Source organism: Symphalangus syndactylus, chromosome 8 (assembly GCF_028878055.3).
Source record: "Symphalangus syndactylus isolate Jambi chromosome 8, NHGRI_mSymSyn1-v2.1_pri, whole genome shotgun sequence".
NCBI classification, from domain to species: domain Eukaryota; kingdom Metazoa; phylum Chordata; class Mammalia; order Primates; family Hylobatidae; genus Symphalangus; species Symphalangus syndactylus.
Genome location: NC_072430.2, coordinates 134,852,791 through 134,879,159, shown reverse-complemented (window position 1 = coordinate 134,879,159; position 26,369 = coordinate 134,852,791). Strand labels below are relative to the sequence as shown.

The following is a 26,369-nucleotide window of genomic DNA, read 5'->3' as shown; positions in this document are numbered from 1 at the left end:
ATGGATTTAAGGATGGTTTAACACGTGCAAGTCAGTAATGTGGTACGTCGCAAAAACAGAATTAAAAACTGTAGATCATTTCAATAGATGCAGAAAAAACATTTGATAAAATCCAGCATCCCTTTAGATAAAGATCCTCAACAAACTAGGCATAGAAGAGGCTTACCTCAAAGTTATAAAAGCCATATATGACAATCCCACAGCCAACATGATACTTAATGGGAAAAAGTCTAATGCATTCCCCCTGAGAAGTGGAACAAGAAAAGGATGCCCATTTTCACCACTTCTATTCAACATAGTACTAGCAGTCCTAGCCAGGACAGTCAGAAAAGAGAAAGAAATAAATGACATCCAAATTGGAAAAGAAATCAAAGTATCACTGTTCACTGATTATATGATCATATACCTAGAAAACCCTAAAGACTCCTTCAGAAGACTCCTAGATTTGATAAATGAATCCAGCAAAGTCTCAGGTTACAAAATGAAATGTACACAAATTAGCACTGCTATACACCTACAGTGACCAAGCTGAGAATCAAATCAAGAACTCAATCCCTTTTAAAACAACTTCAACAAAATAAAATAATAAAATACCTAGGAATATACTTATCCAAGGAGATGAAAGATTTCTACAGGAATAACTACAAAACACTGCTGAAAGAAATCATAGATGACACAAACATGTAGAAACACATCCCATGCTCATGGATTGGAAGAATCAATATGAAAATGATCACATTGCCTGAGGCAATCTACAGATTGAATGGAATTCTTATCAAAATACCAACATCATTTTTCACAGAACTAGAAAAAAAAATCTTAAAATTCATATGGAACCCAAAAAGAGCCTGCAAAGCCAAAGCAATCCTAAGCAAAAAGAACAAATCTGGAGGCATCACATTACCAGACTTAAAATTATACTACAAGGCTATAGTTACCAAAACAGCATGATACTGTTATAAAAATAGATACATAGACCAATGGAACAGAATAGAGAACTCAGAAATAAAGCCAAATACTTACAACCAACTGATCTTTGACAAAGCATACAAAAACATAAATTGGGGAAATGACACCCTATTTAATAAATGGTGCTGGGAAAACTGGCTAGCCACATGTAAAAGAATGAAACTGGATCCCTACTTCCACCTTATACAAAAATTAACTCAAGATAGATCAAAAATTTAAACCTAAAACCTGAAACCAGAAAAATTCTATAAGAAAACCTAGGAAAAACTCTTCTGGACATGGGCCTAGGCAAAGAATTCATGACTGAGACCCCAAAAGCAAATGCAACAAAAACAAAAATAAATAAATGGGACTTAATTAAACTGAAAAGCTTCTTCATAGCAAAGGAAATAAACATCAGAGTAAACAGACAACCCACAGAATGGGAGAAAATATTTGCAAATTATACATCCAACAAAGAATTAATATCCAGCATCTACAAGAAACTCAAACATTACAGAAAAAAAAATCCCATCAAAAAGTGGGCAAATGACATAAATAGACATATTTCAAAAGAAGGTATACAAATGGCCAACAAACATCTGAAAAAATGCTCAACATCACTAATCATCAGGGAAATGAAGATTAAAACCACAATGAGATACCACCTAACTCCTGCAAGAATGGCCATTATTAAGAAGTCAAAAAAAAAAATAGATGTTGACATGGATGTGGTGAAAAGGGAATGTTTATACACTGCTAGTGGGAGTGCAAATTAGTACAACCTCTATGGAAAACAGTATGGAGATTTCTTAAAGAACTAAAAGTAGATCTACCATTCAATCCAGCAACCCCACTACTAAGTATCAACCCAAAGGAAAATAAGTCATTATACCAAGAAGACACCTGCACATATATTTATTGCTACATAATTCACAATTGTAAAGATAGGGAACCAACCTGAGTGCCCACTGGCCAATGAATGTGTAAAGAAAAGGTAGTATATATACACCATGGTGTACTACTCAACCATAAAAAAGAATGAAATAATATCTTTTGCAGCAACTTAAATGGAGCTGGAGGCCATTATTCTAAGTGAGGTAACGGAATGGAAAACCAAATACTGTATGTTCTCACTTGTAAGTGGGAGCTAAGATATTAGTACTCAAAGGCATACAGAGTGATATAATGGATTATGGAGACTCAGAAGGGGGAGGGAGGGAGGAGGGGGAATAAAAAACTATGTATTGGGTACAATGTACATTACTCAGACGAAGAGTGCACTAAAGTCTCAGACTTTGCCATTATATAATTCATCCATGTAACCAAAAACCACTTGTACCCCAAAAGCTATTGAAATAAAAACAAATTAAAAAGAAAAAGACATTTAATATTTTCAAAACTTTAGTGGCTACTAAACATTCATTCAGCAATGGAGTGTAAGGTGTAGGCCAGGTATCTGTCCTAGGTCCTGGGAACTCAGCAGTGAGCAAGACAGACACAAATCCCTACACTAGTGGAGCTTGCGTTCTAATTGATACACCTATAATTACTAAACAAAATGAGGACTTGAAAAAGAGAAATAGAAGGAAGTATTATGAGTCTGGGGGAGAAGAAAGATACACACAAGAAAAGAGAGAATTATAGAGAAATGGCAAGATAACTCCTGAAAGGGTAGGGGCTGGGAACATGAGAAGGGAGCTCACTAAACTATTCACAAGTCTATTTGGTCCAGGGGCAACCTCACCTGGGCATGGCATCCAAGAGAAGCTCCGAGTGGTGGATAAGGTGACTCAAAGGAAAGACGACTCAACCTGGAACTCAAAGGTCATGACGAGAGTCCAAAAGGCAAGAACTGAATGTGCCCGAAAGTCTGGATCGAAAGGTAAGGCTAATGATGGAATCTGCTATTTGAATAGCTCAATGTAGGGGAGTCTCTTGGAGCAGTACAGGGTCAGATAGATATGTGAAGTCAATAGTAGAAGGAGGGAGACGTACAGACAAGAGGGACATGAAGACAGAGCACGGATCTGTTGATGTGACAGTGGTTGTTGGAAGAAGTGTTCTCGGGGTGCAGTTCACCTTGGCTTTGCCATGTGGATTGACATGACTACTCCCCACTGTCTGCTGTTTTCATTTCTGTTATTAGAGTCGCCACTACTCTCTTGAGTTTGGGAGACTCCTTTCTGGTTCTGGCCAACCCAGTCTTGGAAGTGGCACCAATCCTCAAAGTGGACACATTTGCAGGACTGATTTTTATGTTTCATTTTTAGAAATGAAGTTGCTTGGTCAAGTCTGCATTTTTAAATTAGGACATATTTGTTGTCAAATTGCCTAAATTGTCTGTTTATACTCCCATTAACATCATATAGACACCCTTTCCCTCCACTTTCACCAACACTAGAAATAACAAGATGTGTCTATGATGACGGCCAAAGGTGAAGAGTGATATTCCACCGGTGTTTCCCTTTGAATTTCTTTTCACTTGGCAGGTGATCAAACATGCTGTGGTAGCTTGTATTACGGTTCTCCAGTGTTCCAGTGCCCCACCTCCTCAGAAGTCCACAGCCCTGCCCTGTGGACCCAGGAATGCCCATGTGATAACTTAGCGAAAGAAATCTGGACCCAAGTTAGAGAGCCACTTTCAGGCCAAGGCTTTAAGAGCCCCTTTGTCTTCTTTCTCTCTGCCCAAGACCAAGGATGTTCTAGACAGAGGCTGCTCTGTCTGCAGGAGCCATGAGTGTCAGTAATGTAGGGCTGAGCCTCATCTAATTTATGATGAACAAACAGCATGAGAGAGAAGTAAACCTTTGTCATTGCAAACCAGAGCTTGGCAAATTTTTTCCAAAAAGGACCAGAAGATGCAGCTACTTGACTCTGCCTTTGTAGCGTGACAGCAGCCAGAGGCAAATATGTAAACAAATGGGCGTGGCTGTATTCCAATAAAACTTTATTTACATAAACAGGCAGTAGGCCAATTTGGCCCTTAGACCATAGTTTGGTGACACCTGTAATAAACCACTGAGATTTGGGAGGATCGTGAATTACCACAGCATTACCTAGCCTATCTTTACCAATTTACCTGTTTTTTAAATAAATTCGACATTGGAATTTTTTCTTTTGAGGGTCATCTGTTTGAATTTGCCCATTTTTCTATAGGACTGGCAATTTTTTTTTTTGTTTAATCCGTTAGGGAAATTAACCCTTTGTTATAATTATTACAGTTTTTCTGATTTGGTTTCTGTCTTTGAACTTAAGAAGCTTTTGGTTGTGGAGCCATTTGCTTAGTTAGATAGACAAATCAGTTTACCTTTAGCAGTATGGTTTATGCCAGAGTTTCTGAATCTTGGCATTATTGACATTTTAGACTGAATAATTCTTTGCTTCGGAGGCTGTCCTATGTGTCATGGGATGTTTAGCAACATCTCTGTTCTCTACCCATTAGATGCCAGTAGCACCTGCTTCCCAGTTCTGACAAACAAAAAGATTTCCAAACATTGCCGGATATCCCCTGAGAGCAAAATCACCCAAAGTTAACCACTGCTTTATGCCCATTACTTCCTCCTTAAAAAGCCCTTCCTATGTGATATTTATAAGGCCGTACAGTAGCCCCCCTTTATAAGCAGTTTTTTTTCCATGACTTCAGTTACCTGAAGTCACTGCAGTTTGAAAATATTACATGGAAAGTTCCAGAAATAAACAATTTGTAAGTTAAAAATGATGCGCTGTCCTGAGGAGCATGACAAAGTCTTGCACCATTCTGCTGTATCCCACTCGGGGATGTGAATTATCCCTTGGTCCAGTGTGTCCTGCTGTATACGCAGCCCACCCATCAGTCACTTAGTAGCTGTCTTGGTTATCAGATTGAAAAAACATAGTATCTGCAGGGGTGGGTACTACCCGTGGTTTCAGGCATCCACTGGAGGGCTTGAAACATATGCCCTGTGGATAAGGGGGGACTCCTGTACATCCCTTTATTCTAGTATTTGTAGTAAATGTATTGACATATATTAATTAGTGGAAATTTGGCCTCTGTAGTATTTTTAGCTTTTCTGTCTATTAACATGAGCTTGCTGTATTTCCTTAGTCAATGCTACAAGGAAGTCCTTTCATAAGGACTCATATGTAACTTGTCTCTCCAAACTGGTAGAAAAACAGGAAAAAATACTTTAAGATTGTTAACCTATGAGGCTTATAAATCTATGTTTGTAGCTATAAGTGATTATTAATTCTGTTTTTAGAAAAGAAAAAGCAGAAAGATATCTGTTCAAGTTCAAAAAGGAAATTTCAGAAAAATATTCACTGAAGAAGTAAGCGAGCAAGCCACAGCGCCTCCCCGTTGGGCTCCCCAGAGCCCTGGCCTCTGCTGAAGGCTCCACTCGCCCTCTCCTTCTCCTCTCTCCCTTCTTCCACTGTCCTTGTCCTTCTCCTCCAAAGTTGTTCTCCACCCTCATGGGTAGCAGCTGAATTGGGTGCATCAGGAGTGCTGCCAGCCTAACCCACCCCCTTGTGCATGGTGGCTATTTCCATACTTGGAGGGATTCTTTAACACAGAGCTATACAAAGACCCAAAAATGATTAAGGATGATTACTAAACCTTTAAGTCAAATTCTAAAATAAACTTCTATGTCTTCCATTCTAGGAATTAAAGGAAACCCTTATTCAAGCACAGCCTGACAGTGTTCTCATTCCTTTTCCTGTGCTGGTTGGGACCCTGGGCTTGCTTCAGCCTCTGTGCACCCTCAGTCCTCTTTGCATCTCTGTCCTCTCCCTCCCACCCCTCTTCTTGCATTTATTTTTCTTCTGCTTTTAAACCTCACTTCTTCAGCATCATTTCTTGTCACCTCTCTTCCTTTTTTAGGCTCCAGCCACATTGGCCCTTTTTATTCATTATCAAAGTATAACAGGTGCTACCCAAGGTGGGGTCCCCAGACTGGTGCCATCTACAAGCATGTTGGTTGCAGGTCTACGAGAAGAAGGAGCTTGTAAATGAACTGTGACGCTAAGCACACTGTTTTCATAGCAAGATTCCTCAGTGGAGACAACAGTGCATTGATTCTGATTAAGCCCCTGTCACATCGTAGGCTGGAGCATTGAGTAGCACTGGTGTATGTCCTTGCAGAAAAGGCATGTATCCTAAGAGTACAGCTTGATGGATTCACACACACAGAAAAAGCACCCGCATACCCAGCACGAAGCTCAAGACACAGGATGTCACCAACACCCATGAACCACCCCTACTCATGTCTCTAGGGTCACACCAGCCTGATTCCTCACAGCATAGGTCATCAGATACTGAATGCTCCCACCTCCTTCCTGCTCAGGGCCTCCTCACATGAGCCTCCCAGCTCACCCACCTAACCCCAAAGCTAATCCCCTTATCCTCCTCCCCGAGACCTCACCTTTTTTAAAAAAATTTAAGTTCCAGGATACATGTGCAGGATGTGCAGGTTTGTTACATAGGTAAATGTGTGCCATGGTGGTTTGCTGCACCTATCAACCCATCCCCTAGGTATTAAGCCCAACATGCATTAGCTATTTATCCTGGTGCTCTCCCTCCTGTTCCCCCTGACAGGCCCCAGTGTGTGCTGTTCCCCTCCCTGTGTCCATGTGTTCTCATTGTTTAACTCCCACTTATAAGTGAGAACACGCGGTGTTTAGTTTTCTGTTCCTGCATTAGTTTGCTGAGGATAATGGCTTCCAGCTCTAATCATGCCCCTGCAAAGGACATGACCTTTTTCCTTTTTATGGCTGCATAGTATTCCATGGTGTATATGTACCATATATTCTTTATCCAGTCTATAATTTATGGATATTTAGGTTGAGCCCATGTCTTTGCTATTGTGAATAGTGCTGCAGTGAACATACACATGCATGTATATTTATAATAGAATGATTTATATTCCTTTGGGTGTATATCCAGTAATGGGATTGCTTGCTGAGTCAAATGGTATTTCTGGTTCTAGGTCTTTGAGGAATTGCTATGAGGTCTTTCACAATGGTTAAACTAATTTACATTCCCACCAACAGTATAAAAGTGTTCCTATTTCTCCACAGCCTGGCCAGCATCTGTTGTTTCTTAACTTAATAATCGCCATTCTGACTGGCGTGAGATGGTATCTCATTGTGGTTTTGATTTGCAGTTCTCTAATGCTCAGTGATGTGGAGCTTTTTCTCATATGTTTATTGGCCACATAAATGTCTTCTTTTGAGAAGTGTCTGTTCATGTCCTTTGCCCACTTTGTAAAGGTGTTTTTTTCTTGTAAATTTGTTTAAGTTCCTTGTAAATTCTGGATATTAGACCTTTGCCCTCAGACCTCACCTTAAATGTCACTTCCACAGGGAAGCATTCTCTCTCCCAGCAGGTAGGGGTGGGTCTCCCTGACATGCCCTTGTGGAGACCTGCATTTTTTCTTCATGGCACTTATTTTAACTGTGATGAATGATCTGTGCACAGCCTGTTCACTATGTGAAAGTCACGTGAGGTCAGTAAGTGGATGGGTCTTGTGCATTGCTGTATGTCCAGCTCCCCATGCCTCACACAGCTGGTACTTCTTCATCAAGTATGAATACCAGTATCTGGGCCTATCTGATGCATGTGTGTGAGTTAGAAAAAGGTGCCCCTTCCTCAATTCACTACCTCATCTGTCAGAGCCAGTTCTTGAAACCAAACCCTTTTCTGCCTTCTGCTGGAAAATTGTTGTACTAAGCAGGTAAACTGATTCTGTTTCTAATATGAATTAGAGCACCCCTTAAAGGTGGAGTCCTTGCTCAGGGCACAACCCATACAACTTTATGCAGAGGTCCCGATAACCATATAAATGTGTACATTACCTCACAGTTGGCAAAGCACTTTGATCTACATTTTGCCATTTAATTACCATAATAAGTGAGTGTGAGCCCATTTTACAGATTCAATTAACGGGCAAAAGACTTGAATGAGCTAAAATCAACCTATGTGTTCCAATTTCAAGCCCTTTATCCTCTACACTAAAAATGTAAATGAACCCAGAAAGCACCTACTCTCAAACACTGGTGGAGGCAGGAGCCCCGGCAAACATTGACAGTTGTCCTTCAGCATCAGTTTCTTCTCCCTTCTGCACTGTAACTTCTCATTAAATGCAGAGTATCTGTGCTGTTGTTGCTTGTATGATGTGCAGTCTCGTGGCATTTCTGATGATGTGGAAAGAGCGCTAGATACTGGGTCTGGCATGTGTAAATTCCAGTGCCAGCTCCACCTCATGTAATATGGTGACCACCGGCAATTCTCTCTCCACATCTGAGCTGGGCTCATCTATAAAATGGGGATGGTCATTGCCTTCTCATTCTTACACATTGTTGTGGTGCAGATAGATGACACAGTGCATCTGCTGCTCTTACTGTTTCCTTGACTATCACTTTTCCTCCCACTGCCCCATCTCCACCCCACATCATCCCCTCCCCAGACCCCTCACGTATACGTCATAGAGCTCCCAAATCATTCCCCAGGCCTGTGGTCTTTCCGTGCATAATTTCCACCTTGTGCTTCTTCCTCACGTTCTGTAGGAATTCCTGGAGTTGGTCTTCTGGATTATGAATTCGTTTTCTACCATGCTGCTATTCCTCATCTCGATTAGGCTTTTCTTCTTAGTTTTCTCCACCTTGCTTTTCCTTTCCCTGAGCTCTCTGTTCTCCAATTGCTTACTTTTCACAGCAGGCTCCTCATTGTTTGCTCATGCTTCCTAATGGGGACCTAAATTCACCGCTGCTGCAGCTCACCTTACAAACAAGCCCGCTGATGTTAGAGAGCCCCAAGCATCCCCCACTGGGTTCCTGGGGCCGCAGGGTTCCATCCTTCAAGGCCTGGTTGGTAAGATGAGTAGGTGAGGCTGAGCCAGACTCAGCACTATTAGAAACAGGCTGCCCTCAAGCATAGGACAGTTGGCTTTGGAAGTCCTCAGGTCTAAAGGCCCCACCTCACTTGATGGCCTGCCTCCACTGGATAAGGAAGGGACTGATGTTTGTCCCCATGACTCTGCACGTTGGCTTACTACCTGTGGCCCCCAAAGCCACCCCCTGCTCCCTCATCTGCTTGTGAATGTGTTTGGGACATTTTTGTTCCCTAAAGCTATATTCACCACAGGGAATTAGAGAAGACATTTCTGTGGAGACAGAGAAGTGTAGAAGGTCCCCAGAGCTGTGCTAATCTCCCTCAAGGTTTGCAATAGTGGTCCAGAGTCACCTGGAGCTCTGCCTTTCACTCACATTAGGAACCTGCGGCAGCAAATTTCCCACTCAAATTTGATAACAGTAATGCACGCTTAGGTAATCCTTCTAGTAAGTTGCAGAGCCAGGATTACAAGCCCCTCCCACCCCCACCTCTCCCCGCCCCCCAGTCTGGCTCCCAAGGCCACGCTCTCATCTGCTGTTCCATATTTACTGACTTGAGTCTAGAGACAAATGGTGGAGCTGGCCACTCCATGCAAGAGGGCTGACTGTTGAAACAAAGTTTTTCCCACCCTAAGTTCCCACAGCCCCCCTACCCTCCACCCCCATGCCTAGCCTTGCTGCCAGCCCCCGCTCCTGTGAGGCCAGGCATCCTGTAGGGTTCTGTCAGGGGATCACGTCCTCACTTCTCAGGGTCCCTCCTCTCTCAGTCTCACTCTATCTGCCTTGTGTCTTTCCGGAGAAATGAATGGCTTCTTCGCCACTGATACTGTTCCTTCCTCTTTCCATCAATGCTCTTGTTTTGCCATTTGTTTTCCTTTAGCTCTTTCAATAACTGTTTGAGGCAAGGGAGAGAGTTGGACCAGATGTTCTCCTAGATTCATTTTAGGGGTAAAATCCTCTGTAACTCAACATAAGACATGGACAGCCCCTTCATTTCTCCCCAGAGAAACAGCCCCTGTTGTCTCTCTTTAATGAATTCACCCATAGTGAGGTTGGAGGAGAAGGCAGCAGGAATTGCTGAGATTTATTTTAAATCCTCTTGCAACTGCTTCTCCTGAATCTAGACTCTGGATTTCTACCCAGGCGTTCCGAGTTTCCAGACCGCTCCATGAGCAACTGGGAAATTAGTTCAAAGCTTTCCAGGATTTTCTTTTATTCATCAAGGAAGAAGCAGGGAAGCAATAAAATGAAAAGAAACAACAAATAATTAACACTGACACCATCCCCTCAGTGCCAGCCACCTCACTCACCCAAGTCTTCATTTGAGTTGGAAATAAGATTATAAATGAAGATTTTTTTTCCTCTGGCAACATGAATGCAAAGAAACATTTTAGGTAGGCAACTTCCATCAGCACAGAGAGATCAGCAGGATGCTTATAGAAGACTATTCAGTGACAGCCAATTCACTTGCAAATTAAGACACATTCACTGAAGATGCCCTACATGTTCTACTAAAAATTTTTTTTTTTTTATTTAGTGTTGGTGGCGGTGGTGGTGGTTTGTTGCAGGCCACTGTGTACACATAGCTTATCTGTCACTCGGGACGAAAGAGTTCCTGCAAACTAACCAGAGAATGTTCCCCAATACCCTGTATATTATTGGAATTCATGGAGGGGAGAATTCAAAAGGAAGATGGAATGAAGACTGAATAACACGAAACTGTTCTCTTCTACTTTAAGGAAAACCCAAAAGTGACACTGTGGATTTTCACTGTTCTAAGCTCCCCGTGACCTGTGGTGAGGCGAAAGGGATTTTATATAAGAAGAAAATGAAACACGGTGAGTTCCTTGGTCTTCTGCTGTTTGGAATCCCTAGATGAAGGACTCACTAGAAGGGAGGAAAATACCTGTGTGTGTAATTGATCAGGAAATGGACCCTGCTAGCTAGACTGCAGAAGAAACGCTTCTTAGGAAGGAATTTCGAAACTCTTCCACATCATGGTATTTCTGGCAATCAGACCCTCCACTCCCACCTGGAAGTCACCCATGGGCCCTGCTGTACTGACAGCCATGTCCTTGCTGCATGTAGGCACCACACGAATGCAAATTCTGTCCCACTCCCTCACCATTCAGTCAGGCTTTAGGGCTGACTTCAGTCCAAGAGAAGAGGCCCACAGGCTCCCCTGCTACTGCTTCCACCTCACAGAGGAAGTCTCTCTTGACCTGGAAAGGTAGAAGGCCACAATTAGGATGAAGAGGTTCAGGGTGAATTCACAGAGGATGGGGGTAGATCCAAGAATGGGCTGTCCTTTTCTTACAGGATCCTTAGTGAAGTGCATTCAGAATGAAGATGGAACTTGGTTAACACCAAATGAATTTGAAATTGAAGGAAAAGGAAGAAACGCAAAGAACTGGAAACGGAATATACGTTGTGGAGGAACGACCCTAGGAGAGCTGCTGAAGGTATTATAATGACAAGGGACAGATAGGTGACAGGTTTAAATCCTTGAAGGAGAAGTGGAGCTTTAAGAGCAGAAATGTGAAGAGCTCCCGTTAGGATTCAACAGCATGATTTATAAGGAGTTAAATGTGCATAGAAAAAAAATTGTGGGTGACAAAGTTAGGAGCACAGATTGTTCCTGATGGTGGAGAACTTTAAATGCAAGTAAAGGAGTCCAGGAACTTTAAATGCTGGCAAAGGGCTTTGAGGTCAAGAGAGATGTAAGAAGCTAAAAAGAAACTAGCTGAAGACAGATGCCTGCAACCACTCCCCTGCATCCTCTACCTGACACCTACTCAAGGCCCAGCTCATCTGGCCCCCCTGCAGCATTTCCAGGCTGCCCAGTCCATGGTCTGTCTCTCTGCTGCATGTCCACAGCACACTATTCCTGTCCTGAGAACAACTAGTGTCTATGATCCCAGGACCCAACACAAGGCGCCTCTCAGCAACACTCAAGAAATTATCACTAGGATGAAATCATAAAGATTTTAATCTAGAGAGGGAGAAATGGAAGGAGAAAGGAATGGATGGGAAAGGGTAAGAAAGAAGAACTTGGGTCATGGGTTTGAGTGACAGGGGAAAAAGTGATTTTATCACTAAGTGAGGTCCAGAAGAAAAACTGACTGGGGGAGGGAGCTAATTTTTCTTTTTGACTTCTTGGGTTTGAGATGCAGTGTGATGTCTGAGTACAGATATTCACTAGGAAGTGGGAAGGCCAGTATCTACCAAAGTAAAACCTCCAGAATAACCTCATTCATTGACTCCTTCTGTCTTTCAGAATGGACTTGTGCTCTGTCCTCCAAGAATAAATCTCAAGAGAGAGGTAAATAGCAAGTGAATTTCTACTACCCTCTCAGTCACCATGTTGCAGACTTTCCCTGTCTGGAGGCTCACCTTAGAGCTTCTGAGTTTCCCAGCTCTGAGTCACCTCCACATTTGGGCATGGCATCTTCAAAACAATTAATTTTCATAGTTAATTTGGGATGGGGAAGCAAATGACTCTAAAATAAAAATTAAATGAAAAAGCTCATCATGTCCATGTGTTTTAGAAAAAGATCTGGATATTTGGATGGCTATAAACCAAAGGTGTCAGAAATAAAATGCTCTAAGCCTAGGCAACATAGCAAGACCCCATCTCTAACAAAATTTTTTTTAATCAACCAGGAATGGTGGTGTGCACCTGTAGTCCCAGCTAAGGCTGAGGTAGGAGGATTGCTGGAGCCCAGGAGTTCAAGACCAGCCTGAGTGATATAGTGAGACTCTGTATTGCTATACAGAGCGATGTAATCCCAGCACTTTGGGAGACCAAGGTGGTTGGATCCCTTGAGCCCAGGAGTTTGAGACCAGCCTGGGCAACAAGACAAAACCCCTTCTTTACAAAACATACAAAAATTAGCCAGGCATGGTGGCATGCACCTGTAGTCCCAGCTACTCAGGAGGCTGAGGTGGGAGGATCACTTGAGCTCTGGAGGCAGAGGTTGCAGTGAGGCGAGATCATGCCACTGCACTCCAGCTGGGGCAACAGAGCAAGACACTGTCTCAAAAAAAAAAAAAAAAAAAAAGGAATGCTGCAGCATGAAAAGCAAAAAAAAAAAAAGCATTGAAATAGACAGGAACAGTATATGAAAGGACAAGAGGATCATCCATGATTGCATACCGAGTATTGCTGAATCCTCCATGCTTCTTATTGGCAGCACCAGGATGGAATGAAGCCTTTGAACTAAGCTTTGTCTCTACAGGGCCTCCCTACAGCTGGAAATGGCAGTCATCTATTGGCTGCACCAACTCCCCCTCCTCAACCTCCTCTACTTGCTTAGATGTGTTCTCCAGACATCAGTTCCACTCACGAGCTTCCCGTTAGTTGTGAACTTCCAGCAGAGATAATGGTGCCTCCGCCATCTTGCCCTGGAGGCTGGCCTGACCAGCCTGGATTCATTCAAAGTTTAAGGCACTGGTCTCCTAATGCCATCTATTATATAAATCATCTTTCCCATGCTGATCTGAAATACCCTGAGAATCAGGGGTGCTCAGTGTAACATCATAATAGCAAAAAATTAGGGACAAACACAAGTTCTATCAGTATTGCAGAATAAACTGATACAGCTACAGAATGGGTTTTTTTTTTTAACTTTTCTTATAGAATATTAGATCTTTGCTATAGATATTTGTTTAAATACATGGATTCATAACTATGGAGTTATATCATTCCATCAATGGAAAGCCACCAAAGGGTTTTGTGGTCAGGAGAGCTTCAGGACACTTACTGCTAGTTGTGATGTGTGGGGAAGGAGCCCATTGTTGCTTATGTGAACGTGTAGGTAGGTCTATGAGTGAAAAAATAGCCAAAAGAATCAACTGCACTTATTTTGAGATGAGATCACAGGGACATATGCCTTCTGTATTATACCTTTATGTACAGTTGGAATTACTATAATGACCGTTTGTTACTTTTGCAACCAGAAAAAAAAAATCTTTAAAATCCAGATCATTAATTAATAGCCCCAACATGATAATACCCTCTAACTCTCCTAATGCCGCACGTCAGCACATAAAAGCCAAGGGCATGCTTGACCCAGCCTCTCAGTCCCACCTTCCAGGGCCAGGTTGGGAGAATAAGATGAAAGTTTACCCGACTGAGAATGAGCCAGCACGGGCCTTGCCCTCAGCCTTATCATCCAGTGTCTCTGCTGCTCTGCAGCACATTCGTCTGTCTCCACTGCAGTCTCACTTATGTGTACAACAAAGAGACCGATGCTGGTACTCCCAAAATGTGTTTTGTGGTTGCCCTGCAGCGTGCTGCTTCCATGACCCACACATGATGGGCAGCTGGTGTAAAGAGCCACGGGCTTGGCCTATGAGAGCCTCCATCTCTAGAAGGGCTTGGATGCAGCCAGCAGTTGCCACTCTATCAGCATATAGTGTGAGGCTGAGGAGAACAGCTTTTGGGGCTTTGTTTTTTTTTGTATCAGAAGCCCATGGCCATCGTGGGTGGTCCAGAGATGCCAGGAGGCGTGAGAGGAGGTTGCCAAAGCTTCCACAGTGAATGAGACTCAGGAGGGCACTAATGCCTGCTGTATTGCAATCTGACAGATTCTAGAACCTTTTGTTAGAAGGGGCCCCATTCAAAGTGGGCTTATTTTGCAAGTAACAGCATAAATGGGCTTACCTAAAATCTATAAATGAGGGATGTGTTTCCTCAAACTCAAGAGGCCTAAAGGATGCCGGGAGGTTTATTAGAACACTGTGAGTACTCAGAGGGTAAATAATTATTTTTTGACAGTGTCAGGGATGGAGCATCCCTCGACTGACCAGATAATGGCCAGAAATTGGCGGATCCCTGTACTACGCCTGGGGCAGTGGCCCATACTTTTTTGTTTTAGTTTAATCCCACATCCACGCGGAAACACAAACCCCATCCTCTTCTGTGAGCTCCTTGTGAGTAATGTCCTGAGTGCATCAAATGAATTTGCTGAGAGAAGGGTGTCTTCAGGGTGGTGTTACACCTGTGCTCCTAGAGAATGTCAGATGCAGTTCAAATCCTGCCTGCAAAGATTATATGTGATGGCAGAACTGTCGAGGTACCCCGTGGTAGCCAGATAACGGTCTATTGTGTCCCTTTGGGGGTGAAAGCAATCTGCAGCTGAGATCTGTTGAAATAGGCACTGAACAGAACACATTAGTCAAATCTATGCCTGCAGAGTATTTACCACTTGCTAAGTGGATGGAGTCAGTAATTTCAATAACATTGGGCCTTCACAGGTGGGGTCACAGGATTCAGATTGTAGTAATTCACCGCAAGGCACCATTCATTCTTTCCAAGCTTAAGAACAGACCAAATAAGGCTGTTAAATGGAGAAACAGTGGGGATAATCATCCCTTCTCTAAATAGATCTTCCATAATGAGTTTCAATCCTTGAAAACCATGTTTTAATTCATATTGATCAGTATCAAATATTTTAACAGAGAAGGTCCATGGAGTTCCATTTTGTAAAGCCGATTGTAAGTGCCAAAGATAACTTAATTTTAATTATTTTAACGTGTTATTTACTAGGTCACAGCATCCATGCCCACTGTGGAACATTTTAAGGCCATGTTATGTTACGACCATGGGGCAGTTAGGCAAGGCACCAGGAACAACAGTTCCCGCACTCCTGCACCTAAACGCCAGTTATCATCATTTCTTACTTTGGTCATTAGATCTATTAACAGAGGCTTGGTGGGCTCAGCAAATGCTGCCCAGAGTGGCCCAGCTCAAAGCACAAGCTTGCCAGCAGGCAGCAGCACAGCTCAAAATGCAGCAGAACCCGTTAGCAAGCCACAGCCAGCGAAGAAAAGTCCTGGCAGTGGTGGTCACCACCCAGACTCTCTGCTTATTGTGCCATTTGTCTTGCAATTTCCCCTGGGGAGGTGGCATCAGCTCCCCTCACCAAAAATTGGGTTTGGATATCCACTCTGGCACACACAAAAATGATGTCTTCTAGAACCCCACAGGGCCAGCATTCGTGGGTCTCCGTGGTCCTAGCGGTGCCCACATTATCTGCCCTTGCAGCGGAAAAACTCGGATGAATGCGAGGTGTGCTGTAAAGGGGGACAACTTCTCTGCTGCGGTACTTGTCCACGAGTCTTCCATGAGGACTGTCACATCCCCCCTGTGGAAGCTAAGAGGTGAGTGGGCTGCAGCCCCGCCTCGGGCACATGGCACTCACCTCCAGATGGAAAGGGCAGGACCTGTGAGCGTCGGGGACAAGGGTGTGACGCAGAGCAGTCTGGTGCCAGAGACTCTGGGCCTGTCTGGGTCTCTGAGACTGCCAGTGAGCCTCTCGGCCCCACACTGCTTCTGCCCCTGGAGGTGCCCTTTCCTAGTGTGCTATTCCCTGGACAGTAGGGACTCCTTCCAAGAGGAGTTGGGGATGGGAAAAGCCAGCTTATGTTCTGTGCCTGCTGAGGAAAGACAGGAAGCATGGCTTGTCACACAGTTCACCATGGTCTCATCTGGCTGATGGAGGCCTGAGGTCCCTGCAGGTGAAAGCCCAGATTCTGACACTCTAGCCTGGCAGGCAGGGTTCCTTTGTGCTCCCAGCAGCTCAGACAGGGAAAAGAGAGCCCACGCTTACAGTGACACCACCTTCCTCAGGCTGCCCGCCTGCCACTACCACTGATGCGAGGGAAGGGCCAATGCTGGAGAGCCCATGTGGGGATCTTGGACACTCTGGGAGGTGTCCCACCCTCATGGCTGAGCCCATCCTTCCTGAGGGAAGACAGTGGCAGCCACAGGAATGGTGGCCGTTTGCAGGGCCTTTGCCCTCCGCTCACCTTATGTCCAACCTCTCAGGACGCTGTGGAGTTGCACCTTCTGCAGGATGAAGAGGTCTTCAGGAAGCCCACAGTGCCATCATGTATCTAAGATCCTGGAGAGGCAGATGCAGCCTCAGGACCAGCTGGTGAGTTGGATGCGAACCCCAAACCTACGCTCTTCCCTTCTCACACGAGAAGCACAAACAGGCACAGGGTCAGGGCAATGTACCAAAGGGAGCCTTCAATGTCTGCCTTTAGAGGATGACGATTTAATGCCCAAACACAGAGTCTAAACAAAATGCCACACACCCTGTAAGCCTTGGTAAGCATGGCTGGAATGCCGACTGGGCTTGGCTGCCCCATCCGTGTGCATGTCTAGATACTCGCCTGACTTCACTGTTTCTAAGCTGCATTTCACTTTCAAGCCCTCTTCACATTTTACAGAAATGTGAGTTCCTCCTCTTGAAGGCCTACTGTCATCCACAAAGCTCCTTTTTTACGGGCATCCCATTTAATGTAAGTCACATTTTACAGTTCTCTTGCATAAAATGCATTTTGAGATATTTGGGGGCTGAGTCCGGCAGGTGCTGCAGTTTGCTCAGGAAGCTGGAGAACAGGAGAGAAGGGCAGCGTGGCAGCAGTGGAACAGGGCAGCAGGGATTTTGCTGCACACTCTGGAGAGGCACTACCTGGTTCAAACTCCACCCCACTGCTCACGGGCTCTGGGATGCCGGGCAAGTTGCTTCTCCTCCTGTGTATCTGTTTCATCTTCTCTTTAGGAAGAATGTCTTTCCTACTAGAAATTAAGAGTCACAGATGCCAGCTGGGCGCAGTGGCTCATGCCTGTAATCCCAGCACTTTGGGAGGCCAAGGCGGGCAGATCACTTGAAGTCAGGAGTTTGAGACCAGCTTGGCCAACATGGCAAAACCCCATCTCTACTAAAAATACAAAATTAGCCCAGCCATGGTGGCGGGCACCTGTAATCCCAGCTACTCAGGAGGCTGAGGCAGGAGAATCGCTTGAACCCAGGAGGCAGAGGTTGTGGTGAGCCAAGATCGCACCACTGCATTCCAGCCTGGGTGACAAAGCAAGACTCCATCTCAAAAGAAAACAAAGAGCCATAGATGCCAAAGTGTGTGGGTTCCTATCCCAGCTCTACCACTTTCTTGCTGAGACATCTTCGGTAGGTTCCTTGACCTCTCCATCCCTCGGTTTCCTCATCTATGAAATGGGTATCATTATTTATGGTATCCATAAATGTGGAGATTACATATTCATATACTTGGCTTAGAATTTAGTTTATCTAGTGCCTAGAACAATAGCTGGCTTAAAGAAGTCAGATGGTATTATCATTATGACCCTGGAAATGAAGGCTTGGATTGTATTTAAGTTGGATCCCTTCCAGTGATGACAGCTGTGCTAACGTCACCTCTCTGGTGGCTTTGTCCCCAAGATTCGAGATTACGGTGAGCCCTTTCAGGAAGCAATGTGGTTGGACCTGGTTAAGGAAAGGCTGATTACGGAAATGTACACGGTGGCATGGTTTGTGCGAGACATGCGCCTGATCTTTCGCAACCATAAAACATTTTACAAGGTAAAGGGCATTTCCTGCTTCCTTTTTGCGTCTTTTCTACTTTCCCTTAATTTCTGGGACAGCAGAATTTTGCAAGGATTACACTCAGTTTCATCCTGGGGAGAGCTCAAACGAGACAAGGATTACAGAAAAAAACCACCTCGGCATTCCTGGAGGCAAGGAGTGAGTGGCAAAAAGAACAGCAAGCAGGACAGGGGAGGGATCTCTGGAACAGGAGCTGAAAAAAACCATGCCCCGTTCCCAGATGGGCAGCTCGCTCCCAACGAGAGCAGTAAATGGCATCCAGCCTCTTTGTTCAAACTGGAAGGAAAGGCAGTTTATGCCTACATTGTTCTTCCTGCCTCAGAACTATGAAAATAAATAAGTAAACAATATAAAATCAATTAAACTCCCTGGATAATCATGCTTGCATATTTTTACACATCAATTTCTCATTGGACGCAAACATCTGGAATTGCCTTCAGATACAGTGTTGGTTTCATCCTCCTTTACTAGGGAGGGACATAGTTGAGCTATCCTGCAATCCCAGACATTTGTAACTTTGGTTTGTCCTGATTTTTATCCTCACTTGTACAGATATTTCTTGGGAAGTACCTAAGGAAGATTTTCATCTCCACCCTTCTTCCTTCCCAGCTTCCTTCCCTTCTTCCATGCCAGGAGCTGGCATGTTCACAAACCACAAATTGTAAACTGGTACCCACTCATGGAGCTGCAGGGAGAAAGGGTTGACCAGAGAGCCACTCAGTGCCTGGCGTATCTGTAGTCCTGGAGAACAGAGGGTCATCCTTCCTCAGTGAGTGGGCTTCCAAGAAATGCATTTAAAAAATTTTTTAAGCTATTTTGCATCATGCTCAGATTTGCCATGATCAAAACTAACCCTTCAGTCCAAATCACCTGTCAGGTGGAAGTTAACAACCAGGTGGAGTCTCATGCTTTTCAACATTTTAGTAGCAGCATCTCCCCATCCATTCTGCCTCACTGCTGGGCTCCTAAAAAAATAAGAGTGAGGCTGGGCATGGTGACTCACGTCTGTAATCCCAGCTTTTTGGGAGTCCGAGGTGAGGGAATCACCTGAGGTCAGGAGTTTGAGACCAGCCTGAGCAACATAGCAAGGCCTCCTCACCCCGATCTCTGAAAGAAAAAAAAAATGTTTTAAAACTCTGGGCATAGTGGCATGTGCCTGTAGTTTCAGCTTCTCAGGAGGCTGAGGTGAGAGGATCACGTGAGCCCAGGAATTCAAGGCTGCAGTGAGCTATGACAGTGCCACTGCACCATAGCCTGGGTGACAGGGAAAGTCAGGTGACCCTGACTCAAAAACAAAAAACAAACAAACAAAAAATGAATGAGTGATTTGATGGCTGTAATCCTTCATCCTTCAACGTGTTTGTTTGCTTTTTTCTCTTTCAGGCTTCTGACTTTGGCCAGGTAGGACTTGACTTAGAGGCAGAATTTGAAAAAGATCTCAAAGACATGCTCGGTTTTCATGAAGCCAATGATGGCGGTTTCTGGACTCTTCCTTGACCCTGTTCTGAAAAGACTGAAGCATCCCCACTTCAGGATTCAGCTGATGGGACCCTGGCTTGGACTGTTGATTGCCAGTGAGTCTGGGATGTAATTGGCTGCCCTCAGGACCCAAACCCAGACACTTCATAGGATTATCGCACCCTCCACCACCTTTATTCTTTCTTTTTACCTTTAAAAGGCTATAACTACACTAAAAAAAAAAAAAATTTAATACTTCCTTAATACCATCAGATACCCCATCATAGTTCACATTCTCCCCACTGTCTCATAAGTCTTTTTAGAGTTGATTTGTTCAAATCAGGATCTAAACAAGTTCCACACATTGCATTTGGCTCACCTGTCCCTATGTCTCTTTTAAGTTATAAATTGCTGTGTATTTATTGAAACTCGGTTTTGGTCCTGTTACATTTTTTGCAATCTGGAATTTTCTGGTTGCATTTTCTTAGTGGTATAGTCTCTTCCTCTCATTTTTTGTAAGCTAGAAGTTAGATCTGGAAGCTTGCTTTAACTCGGGTTTTGAGGGGTTTGTTTTGATTTGGGGTTTTAAGGCACATGCAGGCTTCACAGGGGAATTTAGTATTATTTCTTATGTTAAGCTTGGCAGCAGGTGCAGTGTTATCAGCCTGAGCATCTATCATCTGACGGTTTTAGCAATACCTAAATCCATGATAACATCAGGGGTTGCAAAATGATGAGATTCAGATTTTTTTTTTTAACATCATTATTGGTCAGAATTATTCTGCAAATAGGCACTATTCACAATAGCAAAGAGTTGGAACCAACCCAAATGTCCAACAACGATAGACTGGATTAAGAAAATGTGGCACATATACACCATGGAATACTATGCAGCCATAAAAAATGATGAGTTCGTGTCCTTTGTAGGGACATGGATGAAACTGGAAAACATCATTCCCAGTAAACTATCGCAAGGACAAAAAACCAAACACCGCATGTTCTCACTCATAGGTGGGAATTGAACAATGAGAACTCATGGACACAGGAAGGGGAACATCACACTCGGGGGACTGTTGTGGGGTGGGGGGAGGGGGGAGGGACAGCATTAGGAGATACACCTAATGCTAAATGACGAGTTAATGGGTGCAGGAAATCAACATGGCACATGGATACATATGTAACAAACCTGCACATTGTGCACATGTACCCTAAAACCCTAAAGTATAAAAAAAAAAAAAAAAAAACCCATGATGGAATTAAAGTAGAAAAAAAAAAAAGAATTATTCTGCAAACAGCTTCTGTTTAACAATATTCAGTTACCTTGAAATACAGATTGTACAAAAAATAGGATAAATGCTTGTTTTTTTATTTAGTAATGTTCAAAATAATGAATTGATTTCCTAATATCCTCTAAAGGTAACCAGGGATTCTTTTTATTTAATTATCTTGAACCCAAATATTTAAATATACATAGTATGCTACAAACCATTGCAGTTAATACCTTTGTTGATGCTTGAGTTGCCCAATTTTTTTTTTTTTTTTTTTTTTTTTTTGAGACAGAGTCTCACTCTGTCACCCAGGCTGGACTGCAGTGGTGTCATCTTGGCTCACTGCAACCTCCTCCTCCTGGGTGCAACTGATTCTCCTGCCTCAGCCTCCGAGTAGCTGGGATTACAGGCATGTGCAAGTTCCCCACTTTTAGTGAGAAACTCCTCAATTTGCCTCCTGAGTTGTTTTGAAATGACCCCAGAACTCTTTGATGGTGTATTAGCTATCTATTGCTGTGTAACAAATGACCTCAAAGCTTAGCTGCTTAAAAAGAAAAAAACATTTTATTGCTCACTATTCTGTGGGTCAAGAATTCAGGCATCATCCACGAGGATGCTTACCTTTGCTCCACATGGTACTGGCAGACCCCATTCATACTTGCACATTGTCACTTCTGCCACGATCTATTGGTGAAAGCAAGTCACAGGGCCAGATTCAGAAGGAGGGAGAATAGACCCTACCTCTTGATGCAATGAGTAGCAAAGTCACATTTCAAAGGAGAATGTTGCTTGGGAAGAAACATGGCTGCTCCCATCTTTAGAAGCAATAGTTCACCCTCTGGCCACAGTAGTTCACATCTTTCCCATATGCAAAGGACTCTCCTCTCCCCACAGAAATCTCACTCTCTGCAGCATTGGAACAAAGTCCAGGACCTCCTTATCTAAATCAGGTTCAGATCAGATAAGGCTTCTTGGGGCTGGGCACAGTGGCTCACACCTGAAATCCCAGCACTTTAGGAGGCCAAAGCAGGTGGATCGCTTGAGTCCAGGAGTTCAAGACCAGCCTGGGTAACATGGCAAACCTCATCTCTACAAAAAAAAAAAAAAAAAAAAAAAAAAGACTTTTTAATTAGCTGGGCACGGTGGCACACACCTGTAGTCCCAGCTACTCAGGAGGCTGAGGTGGAAGGATGGGCCTGGGAGGCAGAGGTCGCAGCGAGCCAAGAATGCACCACTGCACTCCAGCCTGGACAACAGAGACCCTGCCTCAAAAAAAAGAAAAAAAAAAGGAAAAGAAAAGAAATAGGCTCCTCAGGTATGGTTCATTGGGTGCAGCTCCTTGGGCGCACCTCCTCTTGAACTAGAGGTCTGTGAGCTGAAAAATTGTTTCTTCCCTGCTGCCAACATTCAGTGATGAAACAGGGACCAAACAACCACTATAGACACTTCCATTCAAATGGGGAATAAGGAAGCAGCAGTCACTCATTTATAGCAATTCTGAAATCCAGTCAAGCACATGTTGCTAGTTCCCCCTAATCTCAGGGCGGGAAATTTTCCTTGATACCTGATTTATATGTATTATATACCTCTAATTCCCATCCAGTCCCACAGGCTTCTTCCTTGTCTTCCTCGGTTCTGTATTGGTATCTCCCTTCTCCAACAGTATTATTTACTCATTTGCTCAATCCCCAGGTACAACAATAAAAGTTAACAGAATTTCAACACTCAGACCACTATGAAAAACCAACTAAGTTGATTTCTAAATTTCTGTGGAGTTTATTTTTGTTTGTTATAGATTTAATATACCATTGCAGAGGGTATTTAATATACCATTGCAGAGGATTTTACATTTGTATTTATAAATGAGATTGGTCTATAGTTTTTACATACTGTCATAGTCAGATTTACGGTTATTCTACCTCAGTAAAATAACTTGTAAAATTTTCTACCTTTTAATATGTTCTGGAATAATTTATAGTGTTTTAAATTAACCAAAAGTGTGTGACCCAGAGTTCACTGGGGAGACAGTGTTGACCACATTATATGCTTGCTTTATGGTTATTAGGCTATGCAGATAGTCTGTTGGTTTTTGAGACAGCTCTGCTTTTATGTTTTTCTAAGAAGTCATCTATTTCATTTGTGGTTAAAAGTAATATAGGTGGTCTGCCAGGCGCAGTGGCTCAGGCCTGTAATCCCAGCACTTTGGGAGGCTGAGGCGAGTGGATCGCGAGGTCAAGAGATCGAGAGCAGCCTGACCAACATGGTGAAACCTCGCCTCTACTAAAAATACAAAAATTAGCCAGGCGTGGTGGCGGGCGCCTGTAGTCCCAGCTACTCAGGAGGCTGAGGCAGGAGAATCGCTTGAACTCGGGAGGTGGAGGTTGCAGTGAGCCGAGATTGCACCACCGCACTCCTGCCTGGGCTACAGGAGACTCTGTCCACCCCCTCCCAACCCCTCAAAAAAAAGCGTAGCATGCTGTTCAACCACCAGAGGGCACTGTGGGCCCCTCCAGAGACAGGAATTGAGAGAAAGGAATTGAGAGAAAGGAATTGAGATATTAAAGCTCCTGCAAGGACAAGGAACTAGGAGAAGGAAGTTGTGAAGGCTTTGAAGGGGAAGAAGATGCTCTCAGTGGCTCCTGTTTCATGCAGATGGAGGAAAACCAACCAAGAGCATGCGCCAGGTCCTCTCCAGATGAGACCGGCAAAGACGAAGCAGCAGACAGTCACGTTTAGGCACGTGCTTGCGAGGATTTCCTTACTGTGACAAAAGGTCCCCACTGTTGTTTGTCACAAGTGCAAAACCTCACAGCTAGCATAATGAAACAACTGAGATGCACTCAGTCACATGGGCTGGAAGAGGGTCCCCAGTTTTTCATTTCACAGATTGGAGTCTGGCAGGAGGCCCGCCTGGGGATGGCCGGCAGCTGGCAGAGACCTGGATTCTAGATCCTCCCATTTGCAAGAATGTCCCAGGTGACCTCCTCTCTGGGATGCTAGAGGATGAGCACAGAGTGAAGAAGCCAGCCTACTGCGGGAAGGGGGGTCTTTGGGACCAATCGAGAGTGCTTAGAGAGGGGTCCTCTGAGATATCTGGACACTGACCACTTCCCAATGAATTGCCTGTGGCCCGCTGCTTCAGAATCACGGGGAACTTGCTAAAATGCAGATTCTGGGATGTTGGCTCTGGGTGAGAATCTCTAGGATTCAGGCCCAGGAATCTGTGTTTTTAACCAGTTGAACAAGTTTTCTAGGTGATTTTTGTTTGTTTGTTTTGTTTTATTTTGCCACAATTCGGTTTGAGATCCACTGCCCTACGACTGGTCCTTTATCTGACTTAAACATCTGACAAAGGAGCAAATCTAATTAAGGTTATCTGTGGTGTGGGCAGCAGTAGAACATGCAACTTAATCACAAGAGTTGCCCTTGTCCTGTGAGGTGACAGCCGAGGGTTTATTGTTTGGTTGACTGCTTGGTTTGTTTAATTGTAATGTTTTGTAGTTTAATTGTTTATTTATTAACAGCTTTCAGAAACAGTAATAAGAATAGAATGTGAAGCCAACTGCAGAAGAAAAAACTAAATTGAGAAGGGAACTAAATAAAAAAGCACCTGGGCAGATGAGATTTGGGGATGCAGTGAGCAAGCGTGTGGATGGAGGGAGGAGATTAATATTGAGCCGTGGTCATGAGAACTTCAGAGAGAGATGGATGAGTGGAGGTGGCCCACACGGTATTGTTTTAGTGTTAAAGTCTCACCAATGCACCACAACGTAGCAGTCTCTCGTTGTGAGGTATTACCTGGAGTTCTTTGTCTCATGACCCAGAGAATTAAGGAGCGTGGACACAAAGGGTGAGATTGGAGCAAAAGTTTTCTAAGCAAAAGAAGAAAGCTTTCTGCCATGGAGAGGGGGCCCAGAAGAGGGTTGCCATCTTTACAGTTGAATGCAAAGGCTTTTATAAGAAACTGATGAGGGCTGGGCATCTCATTTGCATAAGACACAAATTTCTGTTAGCTCCACCCCATCCTCCAAGTGTGCATGTGGGCCCTTAGCTTAGTGACTCCATATTGCTTTGTTCCCCTTACTGTACGTGTGTTAGGGGACAGAATTTTCCACTGCAGGCACGTCTGGGTGAGTCACCTGTGTAGCTTTTATCTATGTGGCTGTGGGCGTGTCTTAGGCAAGCCCCTCTGTGCAAGTTGGCTGTTCCTTTGTTTGAAAGAATTTAACTGAGGGCCGACCCTAACTGCCTGCCTGACTGGCTTCTTCCTTTCTCCTCTCTCAGTAGGTCATGGATTGGCTGCTGCTTTGACACCGCCTTGAGAGACTTAAGATGTCGGCATGATTTTTGAAGCTTTTTATTGGATATTTGGTTGATATTATATTTGAACATGAAGTCACCCTGAGGTGTGCTGCCAGGTGCCCCCATTGTATTTGGATACAGGCAGCTGTGAAATGCAGGGGAGCAGTTAAGAATATTAACAGGTCCCCAATTGAAATGCTTTAATGGCAGTGGTACATGGCCTGCTCCTACCCCACCCAACACACGTCACAACCCCAGTCCCTACCCCCAAAGCCTATTCTCAATATGGCAGCCAGATTCAGCCTGATAAGATCAGTCCAATGCTACCTACTCCGCCTTCAGGGTGAGAGCCCTCTGAGGCCTGTATGAGGGGCTTCTCCCCTCCCTCGTAGATCTGCTGCACCCACTGGCCTCCCTGGAACCCAGGCCACTCCTGCCTCAAGGGCTTTACACCAGCAATCCCCTGGGTCTGGAGCTTCCTCCCCCTGGAAGTCCCCACAGTTCACCCTCACATCTTTAATGTTTTTGCTCAAATGTCCCTGGGGGAGCCTGCTCCAACCACCCCTAATGCTGCAACCTCCCACACCTGGCTCTCCTGCTCCCTCTCACGTGTGTCCTTTCTTCCCCCAAAATATCCCATTTATCATGTTCTAACATGCAACATGATTTGTTTATTGTGTTTGGTGTCTGTCTCTTGTCACTATCATGTAAGCTCCACAGGGATAAAATTTTTTGTCTCTTGTTTTTTGGTATATCCCTACCGTCAAACTCATCAGCGCTTAATACAGATTTGTAGAATGAATGGATGGATGAATGAATGCCTCTAGGCTCCCAGTCAGTCAGAGCAGGCTGGCTTGCAGGTTGGAGCTTCTCCAAGCAGCATCTCCCCTCCTGGTCCCCATTGGGTCATTGGAATCTCATCCCCATGCACCAAGCCACGTCTTGATGTTTGACGGGCTGGGCTCCCGCTTTGGTTCTGCCCCAGGACTCCCTTCTGCATCCTGCCCCGTGGTGTCCTTGCCTATGCCCCTCTCATCTGTGCCACTGCCCTCCCGAATGCAGCCTGGGCGTCTCTGCTGTGGGCTCCTGTCACTGGGCTCTGCCCCCTGTG

General features: G+C 44.3%; 1 protein-coding gene across 13 annotated transcripts in view; it reads left to right on the top strand.

Moving 5' to 3' along the window:
* The window catches only part of SP110 (SP110 nuclear body protein), a 61,518-nt gene extending 35,581 nt beyond the window's left edge, over nt 1-25,937 (top strand). For 4 of the 13 annotated variants that reach the window (XM_063645236.1, XM_063645237.1, XM_063645232.1 and 1 more), the window contains 8 exons: nt 2,684-2,833; nt 10,557-10,655; nt 11,137-11,279; nt 12,095-12,139; nt 12,481-12,519; nt 15,866-15,981; nt 16,649-16,757; nt 17,056-17,795. In XM_063645236.1, the coding sequence (XP_063501306.1) occupies nt 2,684-2,833; nt 10,557-10,655; nt 11,137-11,279; nt 12,095-12,139; nt 12,481-12,519; nt 15,866-15,981; nt 16,649-16,757; nt 17,056-17,418 (1,064 nt within the window). In that variant the 3' untranslated portion in view covers nt 17,419-17,795. Of the gene's footprint in view, nt 1-2,683; nt 2,834-10,556; nt 10,656-11,136; nt 11,280-12,094; nt 12,140-12,480; nt 12,520-15,865; nt 15,982-16,648; nt 16,758-17,055; nt 17,796-18,065; nt 18,207-19,613; nt 20,117-25,240 lie in introns of those variants that run through there. The other 9 variants (XR_010122241.1, XM_063645233.1, XM_063645235.1 and 6 more) reach the window with 9 other exon arrangements.
* Nucleotides 25,938-26,369: the final 432 nt, after the last annotated feature.